Below are 14,336 nucleotides of genomic sequence, written 5' to 3'. Positions count from 1 at the left end.
GTGTGTGTGTGTGTGTGTGTGTGTGTGTGTGTGTGTGTGTGTGTGTGCCATATATGGAGAAGGCGATGCTTTCTGTACCTGTGATCTGTATCCTGAAGCACTTTTTAGCGTTTTTTTTTCAAGTTTGCGCATCCACTATTGTTTGTGTTCAAGAAATTTCTTGTAAAATGTGAATGCAAATAAAGATGTTAAATGTGTGTGTCTCCCCCACCTCCAGGCACATGCCAGTGTAACAGCTACGGAGCCTACAAGGGGACATGCGACCCCACCAGCGGTCAGTGCTCCTGTAAGCCCGGTGTCGGCGGGCAGAAATGTGACCGATGCGAGCCCGGCTTCTGGAACTTCCGCGGCATCGTGACGGAGAACATGAGCGGCTGCACACGTAAGGCAGCCGTTGTTATCCTCGGTGTACTGTATGGTGTGCTGTATGGCAGTGGTTCCCAAAGTGGGGTCCGGGGACCCCCAGGGGTACTTGAGGGAGTTCCAGGGGGGACCCAGCTAAATGATAGTTTGCAACCAAATGGACCCTTATGGGTCTGTAACTCAGAGAGTGTACAAATGGAACCAAATGGACCCGCTAGGGTCCATTTGGTTCCATTTGTACACTCTCTGAGTTAAATTAACAGTGGTTTACAATATAAATTGGGGTACCAGATAGAAATGCCATTAAATCAGGGGAAAAAGTTTTGGAACCACTGCTGTATGGTGTACTGTATGGTGTACTGTACGGTGTACTGTATGGTGTACTGTATGGCCGCCTGCCGGCACAGCATTCATTATGTCCTGTCAAAGCATTCCATTCCACTTACGCTCACATGTCACACGTGGCCCAGGCTCTCATCCAGAGCCACTGAGGAAAACTGCAACTACAGTATACCTTTGCAGTTTTTCCACAGTCGCTAATTCCTAAGCTTCAGTTCCTTGACCAGCGTGTTTACAAGCAGACAGTAATACAGCAGTGCAGTAGTGCAGTAGTGCAGTAATACAGCAGTGCAGTAGTGCGAGGCGAGGTCAGACCGGCACCGACGCGTCAGTCTATTATAAAGATCTCCTCGGTGTGAAGGGTGAAATACTCCTGATGTAGTGTTTGTACATCGCTGCTGCCGGGCAGCATTACGTTTTTTCGTAAATTAACGTCTTAATTGTTCACACTACAGCGTCACACCAAAGCATCAAATATAGCAGATCTTATCTCCCAATTTCTACATACTGTACACCGCCATTTATAATGGATAATCGAATCGGTACAAACGCGACACCAAGCGTTGGCCAATCCGCAAAGCCTAACGGGTCAGATTGGCCAGCGCCCACACCTCTCCCAAACACACAGAGGTTCGACGTGTTCTTTCCAGAGCCGAGGACACCTTCCGATATTCACTTTGACTTATTTTGTTCAATTCCTCGGAGGTCATCTCGGCCGCTGCTGTCTCACCTCCTGAACATACGGTACGTGCGGCCAGTGATCTCCTGAGCATTTCCAGCCCATAGCGGGAGCCGCGACCCCCGCCGCGGCCAGACCCAGACGCTTAACCTCCCATGAGCCAATCGAAAAGACGCTCACACACACAGACCAGGAACACTGTGTGCTTTGTCCTTCCTTCCCCGGGGAGGTCATTTGCTTCACCGCCACCACCTTGCTTCCCCGCCTCTGTGTGTGTATCCCCTGCTCGCCTGCCCCTGAGCGCCAACTGGCCTCGCTCTGAACCACGCCTAACCCCTCATCCTGACAGGGGGATGTGCATCAAAGGAAGGTTGTGATGGGGCTCAGGTTTTCCGCTACCGTGCCACTCAGGAGAAGACTCCTAATAGGCTACACACACACACATGGTGGTGCAGACCACCATTTGTGTATTTCTGTAGGCGCACTTAGGTGATTGTGCGTGCGGTGTGGGTGTCAGCGACTGTACTGTGAAATTTTACTTGAGAGTGTACACTCTCTGAGTTAAATTAACACTCTGGATTTTACTGCGTGCGTGCGTGCGTGCGTGCGTGCGTGCGTGCGTGCGTGCGTTGCTTGCGTGCGTTGCTTGCGTGCGTTGCTTGCGTGCGTGCGTGCGTGCGTGCGTGCGTGCGTTTGCCTGCGAGCTTGCACATTTGTCTGCGCCCGTCCGAAACATAATTCACCCTTGAAGACATTTACCCTTCTCTCCATCACTCTTAATGTCACATATACACAACACACCGCTCCCAAACCCGTCTCCCATTTTTTATGTTGACCTTGATGTCTATCTATTTCATTGTCTATGTCTCTCTCTCCCATCTCTCCTACGCCCCTCCCTTCCTATCTATCTCTGTCTGTCTGTCTGTCTATCCATCCATGCAGCGTGTATCTGTGACGCATCAGGATCAGTGCGTGACGACTGCGAGCAGATGTCGGGTCTGTGCTCCTGCAAGACGGGGGTGAAGGGCATGAAGTGCAACGTGTGTCCCGATGGCAGCAAGATGGGAACCAACGGCTGCGACCAAGGTAGGAGAGGAGAGGAGAGGAGAGGAGAGGAGAGGAGAGGAGAGGAGAGGAGAGGAGAGGAGGGGGAGCCGGGTGGACGAGAAGAGAGATGAGGAGACATGGGGACAGTCAGCGGGGGGGGACAGAAGAGGAGGAGAGGAGACATGGGGACAGTCAGCGGGGGGGGGGACAGAAGAGGAGGAGAGGAGACATGGGGACAGTCAGCCGGGGGGGGACAGAAGAGGAGGAGAGGAGACATGGGGACAGTCAGCGGGGGGGGACAGAAGAGGAGGAGAGGAGACATGGGGACAGTCAGCGGGGGGGACAGAAGAGGAGGGGAGGAGACATGGGGACAGGCAGCGGGGGGGACAGAAGAGGAGGGGAGGAGACATGGGGACAGTCAGCGGGGGGGACAGGAGAGGAGGGGAGGGGAGGAGAGGAGACATGGGGACAGTCAGCGGGGGGGACAGGAGAGGAGGGGAGGGGAGGAGAGGAGAGGAGACATGGGGACAGTCAGCGGGGGGGACAGGAGAGGAGGGGGGAGGTATGGTGAGGCATATATGCCACCTGCTGCTGGCTGCAACATTGGCAGATCGTGCTGAAAAATGTCTGTCCCTGTCACCACCACCATGTTTTGCATTTCCTTCTTGGAGACAACCACCAATACACTGAATACATTTAGAACATCATAAAATCATAACAAACAAAAACACATATGTCCTGAAAAGTAACAGTTTTGGACACATGAGGTTTCCACCCGACGGGATAGCGCGTACGGCAGCACGGTGCAGTATCTGCATAAACAGGCCTTTTTTTCCTTCTCCACCATGCATATAAATTCGGTCTAAATAATTGATCGGGCATAATAACCTGACCACGCCCCCCCCCCCCCCCCCCCCCCCCCCCCAAATGAGCAAACAAACCGGGCCGTTGAAAGAAAGGTTACAGCCTGCTGCCGAGGAGGTGGACTGTCGCTCTTTCATTAAGGGCTTACCGCCGGGTGTGTGGACTTGGAAGTAAAGTGCCTAATGAAGCCAATAGTCCCGGCACACACAGGCAGCGGGGCGGACAGCACGGCGCCACGTCACACACACACACACACACACACACACACACATAAAGGTATGGTCTGTCTGGGCCTGGCTGACATGACAGCGGGGAGCGATGCGTGGGGTGGATCCCGAGCTCCTGTGATGTTGGAGCAAACACAGAGAGCCCAGGCGGGCTGGCTAGCTGCTTCTCAGAGCCAGCCTGGATTCAGGATTTTTACTTGTGGTGAACGTACAAAAGCATTGGCATCAAAATATCCTCGCAGTACCCAAGTAAAAAGTGCTTGAAATTGTCAAAATGTGCCAAAACTTTATTTTTGTTCCCCAGAATGTAGCACATCTACACACTCACAATAAGTCGTGACGCATCGCGTCGCAGATAGGCTCTTTTCGAGTAGTCAAAGTATAAAATAGGACGTTGTTAAGTGGTTAATGTGTATTTTCTTTGTCATAATAATCAAATCTGCTAAATGACTAAGCTTTCATATATTCAGGTAAAGTAAAAGTACCTCAAAATTGTACTTAAGTATATTATAGTACTGCTCTTGCTGCCGTTGCATTAAGGCTATGGAACTGATTGGCTTCCTGCCTCGCATGAAATGCAGACCAGCCTCTCCTCTGTAGCGAAAATAAAAACAATGTTTTACCTACTCAACAATACAAAGATGGTGAGTAGGTAAATGAGGTAATGAGCCCCCCACCACACGTATAAATGCACTTTTTGGCCAGAAAGGGATTTTGTTTTCACCAGAAAAAATACAAAAATGTTGTTACTCCACTGCGCCCTCTACCGATATTGCCAAGAGAAAACCCTCATAGAGTAGATTTTTCCTTTGGATGAAAGAAAATCCCTTTCTGGCCAACAATTGCATTTATACGTGTGGTGGGAGGCTCAAAGTGCGTCCATTAAGGAAAGTAATGAATTACACAACCCGTAATTACACAACCCGTCTTTTTTATTGGTGAGTAGGTAAAACATTATTTATATTTTCGCTACAGAGGAGAGGCTGGTCTGCATTTATGCAAACCCCAAAAGTCGACAGTAACATAATAGCTCTAAATGTGACGACATTAGAGCTATGGTATGTATATTAGTACTTGAGTAAATATACATACTCAATGCTTCAATTTATCAAACACTCCTTTGAGGAGGACTTGTGGTGTGTTGGGTCTCCCCCCCCCCCCCTCCCCACACACACACACACACACACACACACACACACACACACACACACACACACACACACACATTTTTTTTTCTTTTTACTGCAACAGAGTAATCGATCTTTCACCGCAGTGGCGTTGACATGAAACCGCAATGAAGTTTGCGTTGCATGTTAATGAGTTGGATGTTAATTCAATCCTGTTCTAACTCCCTCCTCAGGTCCGGAGGCGCCGACGTCGTGTGACGAGCTGGAGTGTCGCTACGGAGCGTCGTGCGTGGAGGAGAACGGCCTGGCCCACTGTGAGTGTCCCTCACCTGACTGTGACGACAAGAACAAGACCAAGGTATGTCACTCACCCACCTGGTATCATGATATCTGCTGTGGAAACATCTCATCTCCATATTCTAACGTTTTGTGTGCGTGCGTGCGTGCGTGCGTGCGTGCGTGCGTGCGTGCGTGCGTGCGTGCGTGCGTGCGTGTGTGCGTGCGTGCGTGCGTGTTTGAGGGCTATGTCCAGCTTTGAGGGTCTGTGTAAACACAAACATTGAAGACAAAAGTGATCTGCTGGAATGAGAAAATGTATGATGATAAGAACCCCCTCATTTCACACGGGTGTGATTTTTAAATGGATGCTCTACTTGATCATATTACAGCGTCACACAAAAGTATCCAAAGTAGCAGATTTACAAGCTTGGACATAATGACAGCTGACAGAGACGATATGCCTTGTATATAGTTTTATTATCATAAAATGCATTGGTATTGAACTGTACATGGGCCATAGTGCATTGGTAATGAACTGTACATGGGCCACAGTGCATTGATAATGAACTGTACATGGGCCACAGTTGAGGATGTATTCTCACTCGAACAAGATCAGCGCCACAACATGTATATAGACAAATTAACCACTTAAGCCATACTGTACTTCATCATACAAAATGCTATTTTATCTTCAAATATCCCATTCCCACGGTATATTGACTAAAATAGTCTAAAATAAAGACACCAGGGTTTATGTGGTGTAAGAGTGTATGAAACGAAATAACAGAACACATTTAAAAGATGTTTAGTACTCTGGGGTTTCCACTCTTGGCAAATGATTGACATGTTTATGATGGCACTGTAGCAGCAAAAGACAGTTGTATCCTAAAAAGGATTCAGGATGTAAAGCCGGAGCTGTGACATGCCCTGCCTTAAAAGATGTTTAGTACTCTGGGGTTTCCACTTGGCAAATGATTAATAATAATAATAATAATAAAACTTTATTTGTATAGCACCTTTCATGACATGAAATGCAGCTCAAAGTGCTTTACAGAGCAATGGAGTAAAAAAAGAAAAGAAAGGCAAGGCATAAACATTAAAAAACAAGAGCAGTAATGCAATACAGTGAGGACATGAATAACAAAAAATCACACCCGTGTGAACTGAGTGGTGTAAGGTTTTATATAGCATGATCAGCTGTGGTCTGACGTAATAAGGTATTATATAGCCTGATCAGCTCTGATCTGACGTAATGAAATCACACCCGGATGTGATTTCACAACTGGCTTTTTTTGTGCAGAGAAAATGAGCATGGTTGCTACGGTCATCCAGTTCACCCGGGTGTGATTTAATTACGTCAGAAATTATTTTGAACATAGCAACCATGCTCATTTTTTCTGCACACAAAAGCCAGTTGTAGGAGTGGTTTACACCACTCAAAAATCTAAAGATCAATTAAAAGCAAGAGTGTAGAAGTGGGTCTTGAGCTTTAAAAACGCTTTAAAAATGTCTACAGAGATTGACATGTTTATGATAGCACTGTAACAGTTGTATCCTAAAAAGGATTCAGAATGTAAAGCCGGAGATGTGACATGCCCTGCCTTAATTCGTCCAGTTCCACTACTGTGGTTTCCATGGAAATGGTGGATAGAAATGTCTACAACAATAACCTGCCACTGCTTTTGAAGTGACACCATTGGACAGAAACAGGAGACCACTGATATGAACATCAGTGTTGACGCTGTAGCCTCCAGGCAACCTTATGCCAGTGGTTCAGATTTTTTTCTAAAATGTTAAAAAAGAATAGCAGATGTGTGCTGCGAGAGCTTCTATTTTTGAACAGCCAATGTATAAAATATGGATAAAGTGGTTAACATGATTGTGAACAATTTTTTGCTGGGGACCACCCTGGTATATTTTCATTCAAATTCTTCCATGCTTTGGCTTAAAGGAGAATTCCATGCTAGAAGGCTTTCTTACCTTTCTTTGTAGTTGTTCCGTCTCCACCAAAGAGGTCCAGGTGTTATTTTGTGCAAAAACTCCTTATTGGCTATTTCCCCTATATAAGCCCTCGATGAATTGCATTGCATTGAATGGGAATTGAATGGGGCTATGGGGTGTTGTGCTAATTCGCTTATTTCCATCGAAATAAGTAGTAAAGTGTGCCGCTTGGGATATTATTTACATTATGAAGAGAGGATATACAAAATATATATAATTTTGAGAGATGTAAATAAGCAAATTAGCACAACACCCCATAGCCCCATTCAATTCCCATTCAATTCAATTAATTGAGGGCTTATGGTAGGGGAAATAGCCAATAAGGAGTTTTTGCACAAAAAAACACCTGGACCTCTTTGGTGGGGACGTAACAACTACAAAAAAGGTAAGAAAGCCTTCTAGCATGGAATTCTCCTTTAAGTGAGATTACTTATTTTTATTTTTTATTTTTTATACTGTGGTATTGCTACTTCCAAACTGGTGTAAAGTCATTCTTCCACCACTGCTTATGCTACTGATTCCATGCAAAGCATCATGGGAGATAATCTCCAACCCGTAACCCAAGTTATGTGAACCGTCACACCCCTATTGGTCGCTATTAGAACTGGTCGCTATGGAGACACGGTGAGCACGGTGGGAAAGGTTAACCGTCACACCCCTATTGGTCGCTATTAGAACTGGTCGCTATGGAGACTCGGTGAGCACGGTGGGAAAGGTTAACCGTCACACCCCTATTGGTCGCTATTAGAAATGGTCGCTATGGAGACTCGGTGAGCACGGTGGGAAAGGTTAACCGTCACACCCCTATTGGTCGCTATTAGAAATGGTCGCTATGGAGACACGGTGAGCACGGTGGGAAAGGTTCAAATTGCTCTGGGGGGGTGTCTTGTCATCTTGTGGCGATATTTTGTCTGCCGATGGGGAGGATTACATGTTTTTCAGCGCTCTCCTCTCTCCATCTCTGTCGCCGTGGAGCAGGTGTGTGGCTCGGATGGGGTGACCTACGCCGACCAGTGCCAGCTGAGGACCATAGCCTGCAGGCAGGACAAGGACATCACTGTGGATAGCGTCGGCCAGTGTCCAGGTGAGGCCCGGCCATATACTGTCATACATCACACACAGGGGATGTCATGCGCTGCTGCTTGAAAGATAATGAGTAGTGGTGCTGCTGCAGGCCTTCCAGTCGCCACGAGCTCCCTGTTTCTAAGACTTTTGTTTTCTCCATGTCTTTCGGAAAAACCCATCTGTCTTTTAGCTCTTTCGACTAATGACTATGACCTAGGGCATTAAGCAACTAGTCGACTCATTTACTAGTCGACTAGTAAATCCACTAGTCGACCTTGTTGGTACTACTGTAGTTGACTAGTTGATAAGAAAAAAATAGTTTATTTTTTTATTTTTACATAATAGGTAGTTAAACAACTAGTCGACTAGTAAACTAGGCAACTACCTACTATGACCTTCCATAATATGAAACGTTTTCAGAACCCATGAAGATCTGTGAGGTTTTTTGTTTCGTTTTTTTTACGTTTCCATTATAACCATAAACAGCCCTGAAGAGGGAGAAGGTATGTCTCAAGATCGCCCCCTGTTCTGGGGTGTGAACTTTCAGCGAAAACAGCAATTACCTTCTCACATAGCCTAAGAGATTTGGTGTAGAGCCCTAAGGAACTTGAGTCCAGTCAACAGATTATATCGCCGTCAGGCAAAATATTTTAACTTTTTGTGTTTTTTCGTACATTAATGGTCATACTATAGCGTCACACAAAAGCATACAAAGTAGCAGTGTTGAGCTTGTAGATCAGATCTGCTACTTTTGCCATTTTTTAATTTGAATCCTGCCCGACAGATGCGATATAGTATAGAACAGATTAATGGACGAGTCACGTAGCGTCGCGTGAATTGAGTCCCGTTTTGATGTTTTTACAGCAGAGCGTCTCACACCGTCTTCCAACGCCTCCCCATTTGCTTGCTGTTTTTGTTGTCAGAGTCTCACGGTTGGAGGCTATTTGAAAAGAGCGAACTCGTACAACTGAGCACATAGAATCGCTTATGTCGGTTTGCCTGCGGAGCAGCAGGTGTCAGAATGAGCGAGAGCGACGCCCCGCGCGCGAGGGAAAAGGGAGCGGTGTCAGACAGCGAGGGAGTCATTTAGGGAGAGGAGCGCAGGCTGACAGATGCTCCCCTGTAGATACAGACCTGCCGTTTTGACTGGAGCCTGAGCCTCACAATTCCCCAACATTCTGGTGACACTTTTCCTGTTTGATTCCTGGGCCCACTGTGGGGATTAGGTTCTCTGCTCCAGTCCAAACACATCAATCCCTCGATATGTGTTGGGGGTGTAGAAACCACGGCCTGCCTGACAACCTGGGCCTGGTAATACTGACACAAACTGACACATTAAAACATCAGGGGGGCAGCCATTCACACTTTGTCATGACCGAGGAAGAGTGGTTTCTTTTTTTTTGCCAATACCGAATACGAGTAGTAATAGCAGTATAGCAGTAATATTGTCATTGCAAAAACATCAGAAACTTATACTACTCAATCCTAGCAGTTGTTTAACAACTAGCTGAGTAGATATAGTAGTAGTTGCGAACGCAGTGAGCATTTACTATGAGACCCAGCAGATCCTGTCTGTGTGTGTGTGTGTGTGTCACGCTGTAACACCACCCACAAAAAAACTTAACTTAAAAAAAAAACTTAAAAGGGAAAAACATTAAAAGGAAAAACTTTAAAAGGAAAAACTTTAAAAAAAAGTAACTTAAAAAAACCCTTAAAAAATTACGTAATTTATTCTAATTGTTGTTTTTGCAATTTACGAGCTGCGTTCGCTTCCCGCGTTTGCGCGTCTTACTTGTAGTAATAGTATAGGTACTATAGGGGCGACTGTGGCTCAAGAGGTAGAGCAGGTGGTCCAATGATCCATGGGTCGGCGGTTCGAATCCCGGCTCCTCCTGTCTACATGTCGAAGTGTCCTTGGGCAAGACACTGAACACCAGAATTGCTCCCGATGTGCTGGTTGGTGCCTTGCATGGCTTCCGCCGCAATCGGTGTATGAATGTACATGTGAATGGGTGAATGTAATGCATCTATGTAAAGCGCCTTGGATAAAGGCGCTATATAAATGCACCATTTACATTTAGATAATTACTGTGCACCCTTCTTTCTGGGCTATGGGATCTAAACAGCCGTCCATGTCCTTCCTGGTTATATGATTGATGTTGCTTAGGAACACGCAGACGTCAATTCGGACTATGGGAATGATGTCACTTCACACAGCTCTCAACACAGCTCTTTGCGACTTGTTTTCACTGGAGACAAGAGGCAAAATGTCGCACTTGTATTCCAAAACCATCAAGTCTAACATTTTTGGACGCACTGAACTGGATGCAAAGTGTATATTTCAGGGCCACTGTCTAGCACTCGGGCCCTCTGAATCATTCAGTGTTCTGGTCCCGTCACACCGGGCCCTGGTGGGGCAGGTACTTCACTTAGAAAGAACGGTACAGCGAGTTCTTTCCCCTCGTCAGTCCAAATGCATCGGGGGGAGTGCAGTAACAGGTGCTCAGAATAGTGCCAAAGCCAATGGCTTTCATGTACACCGTGGAGGCGTGCAGTTGGCTGGTAGCTGGGCGTTATTGCAGGGCTGAAGAGACACCATGGTGGTGTGCACATGTGGGGGGTGCAGGGGGGAGGGCTGGGGGGTGGGCAGCTGGGAGTGTTGGCCACAAACCAGCACCAGGTGCCGCATATTTTCGGGGTTTGAAAATAATGCTCGCTCTCTATTGTCGGTTTTACCACAGTGATATCCCGACCATCCTGTGTGGTTGGGCGGGGCCCGTGAGGATATATATTCATTGCAAGTTGTCCCCAAAATAATTGGAATGGCAAAAATGGAATGATAAAAAGTATTAATATTATAGACCTTGGAAAATGTATAAAAAAAAAAAAAAAAGTGTATCTAAAAAGTACACATGTTGCTTCCACTGATCCAAGCCGGAACACAGTGGATTGATTGATCATTAAAATAAACATGCTCTGAAAAAAATTCAGGCGTCCATCTGACCACTAAACACGACATCCATTCGACTGCTGTGTTAACTGGTTGGATTGGGGGAGAGGGGGGGGGGGGGGGGGGTCCAGTGGGCCCTGATCCAGAAAAGAGGAAGTTGAGAATCTCTGGCTTTTAGCAGGCAGGAATCCGCCAGATGAATTCCTCTTAACCGTCAGCGGACCTGCTCTGCAACACTTGACCTCCCTGTGAGTGTTTTGTCGGACTGTGTAACGCCAGAGGTGTGGCTTTGTGAAAATTGTCCCCCCATGCATGTTAATTTCAGGAGCTCTGGGTGCCAAACCACCCAAACAAATCCCAACGAGGGGATAGACGAGGCGATACGGCCCAGAACATCTGGTGATTACAAATTCAGTGCCATGGGTCTGCGAGCGAATATGAGAGTTGCTCTGTTTGCCTGCCTGGCAGTAGAGATGTAGGGTAGTATGTAATCCTGTACCTGGCATAGCTGCACAGAGCAGGAAGGACTCCTCTCTACCCAAGCCCCTTAAGCAATGGTGGGGGAACCCCTTTTGGTGTTAGCATTATGCTATGCTTTAGCTATTGAAAAATAGCAGATCTACAAGCTCATAGCGCGCCACCGAGTGGCGCGCTATGAGCTTGTAGATCTGCTATTTTTGAAAAATCGAAGAACGACTGACATAGAAACATAGCTTTTTCAGAAAACTGTCAGGATGTAGAAGACATTTTTAGAACCTGATCTCAGGTCAAAATGGATTAAGCAATGGTGGAAAGTAACATAAGTACATTTACTGTATCTAAGTACTATTTGAAAATAGCCAATTTACAAGATCACAGCTGCTATTAAAAAATAAAAAAATAAAGTTTGGACAGTTTTTATTGTCTATAATTAAGTACTTTCACTCAAGTAAAACTTTGAATACAGGACTTGTAACAGGCAGTATTTCTACTCGTATTTCTACTAATCCTACTTTTACTCAAGTACAAAATATGAGTACGTCCTCCAGCACCGCCAACACTCAGCAGCCCTCCGACAGCCAACAAGGATCTTTTAACCCATTTAGATCCGAGGACGATTCTACAAAATGTCTTCTAAATCCTGACAGCTTTCTGAAAAACTCATGTTTCTATGTCAGTCGTTCATGTCATTTTCATGTCAAGGACCTCCAAAAATATATGTACCCCCATCTGAAAATATGTGGTTTCAGGGAGACAGGGACACCCCAGAAGCAAAAGTTTTTTGTTAAAAACGTTCGCTCTGAAAGAATATATATTCAAAGATTTGTGCCACATTTTCACGATTTAAAAAAAAATAGCAGATCTACAAGCTCATAGCGTGGCACCGAGTGCAGCGCTATGAGCTTGTAGATCTGCTATTTTTCAATAATAACATAATGCTTTAAAACACCAAAAGGGGTTCCCGCCCAGAATGGCTTAATTTCTTTTCCCCCGGATGCGGCCTCGCAGAGGGGATCCGCTCGACTCGCCCGCTCGCCGCTCGGGGGTTACTGTAGATCACGAGCTCATTTCACGTGTGACTGGGTGCGAATTAGCATTTCGCTGCTGCCTCCCGCTCAACTCAGCACCACGCCTCAGCCGTCCCCGCTGTTTACACGCAGCGCTTACAGCCGCGCGGGTTCAATGCCGCGGCATGCTAATGCTGCAGACACAAACAACACTTCATGCTTAATAAATAAAAAAGGAACAAAATAAAAAACGAAAAAAGTATAACTCAGATGAAGGCCGGCCTTCGCTGAAGTTTCACACTTTTGTAGATTAACCCATTTTGATCAGATTCTAAAAATGTCTGTTTGAAAATGACAGTTTTCTGAAAAAGCTATGTTTCTATGTCAGTCGCTCTTCGATTTTTCAAAAATAGCAGATCTACAAGCTCGTAGCGCGCCACTCGGTGGCGCGCTATGAGCTTGTAGATCTGCTATTTTTCAATAGCTAAAGCATAACATAATGCTGACACCAAAAGGGGTTCCCGCCCAAAATGGGTTAAGAATATACATTTTTAATGCGACTGTCATGTCTCTCATGCCTTCTTAGTTTCAAAATGTATGAAACATTTATGTGTTATTTATTAAATCCGTTTGATCTGCAGAGTTTAAAAACGTATATTTTGTACAGTTTATTATGAAATATTTATGATTATATTTGTGAAAAAGTGCAATGTAGCTTGGATAACATGAGCATTATTGATCTTCTCCTGCTCAACCGTAAGTGGAATAACAACAAAAAAAGAAGCCTCCTGAAAATTGTCCTGACAATTATTGGCAGTGACCAGCCTGTCCCATATGGCTTCATCACCTGTAGGTTTGTGGCAAATTGGCAGCAAGTGGCGCCATATGGCCGGATAGCTCTCTCTCTCTATCTCTCATTCCCCCATGGCTACTCCTCCTCATCACCACCATCCTCTGTCATCATCCTCCTCCTCTATTCAGCTCTCATTCTTCACTGCCATGTTCTAGCGTCAGCTCGGTTCTAACACCACCTCCCCCTCCCTTCCGTTCTTCACCCTTTTCGTCTTTGTTATTCTTCTCTTTCACTTGGTTTTGTTTGGTCTTGTTCCCACCCTTCCAATTCCACCGCCTGCCTTCCCTCCCTCTGCTCTCCTGGAGAGTGCTTCCTCCATTTACTCGAGTAATGTACAGTTTTGAGGTACAGTACATTTAGTTTAGTTTAAATACGTTACTTCTACTCCACTACCTCATCTCAGAGAGGAAATATTGCACTGTTATACTTCGGATAATCGAAAATAGCTGATGTACTACAAGCTCATAATGTGACCTGTTTGCAATACACATTTGGAAACATGTTAGTACTGTAGCATTTGACGCCAATGCTTTTGTACTTTTACTCAAGTAAAATCTTAAACACAGGCCTTTTACTTCCGCCACTACTCCTCCTACTACACGCTGAGCGCACAGCCTGCCGTCGCAGAACAATCTTAACCCATTTTGACCTGGGAACGATTCTATAAATGTCTTCTACATCCTGACAGTTTTCTGAAAAAGCTATATTTCTATGTCAGTGGTTCTTCGATATTTCAAAAATAGCAGACCTACAAGCTCGTAGCGCGCCACTCGGTGGCGCGCTATGAGCTTGTAGGTCTGCTATTTTTCAATAGCTTAAGCATAACGTAATGCTAACACCAAAAGGGGTTCCCGCCCAAAATGGATTAATTGCCACCTTTCAGAGATAACTGCACCTCGCCCTGACAAGCCCAGATGAACAAAGCCAGCTCCGCTCTGCCCACCCGCTCCCTCTGTACTGTGCTGTCAAACATAGCAGATCTACAAGCTCACGACGTGTCGCACCGCGACACGTCGTGAGCTTGCAGATCTGCTATGTACTTTGCTCGGCACCGG

General features: G+C 45.9%; 1 protein-coding gene across 1 annotated transcript; it reads left to right on the top strand.

The window, feature by feature from the left end:
* Positions 1-217: 217 nt before the first annotated feature.
* On the top strand, positions 218-8,010 carry LOC306918235 (agrin-like; the record flags this gene model as incomplete). The annotated part of the gene is made up of 4 exons (XM_079531106.1): positions 218-382; positions 2,324-2,467; positions 4,880-5,004; positions 7,905-8,010. Coding segments are annotated over 4 exons (540 nt in total), but the record flags the coding sequence as incomplete, so codon positions are not given.
* Positions 8,011-14,336: the final 6,326 nt, after the last annotated feature.

This window comes from Electrona antarctica (assembly GCF_951216825.1).
Source record: "Electrona antarctica genome assembly, contig: scaffold_1278, whole genome shotgun sequence".
NCBI lineage: Eukaryota > Metazoa > Chordata > Actinopteri > Myctophiformes > Myctophidae > Electrona > Electrona antarctica.
The sequence above is the reverse complement of the archived record's forward strand: the minus strand, read 5'-3'. Positions and strand labels throughout refer to the sequence as shown.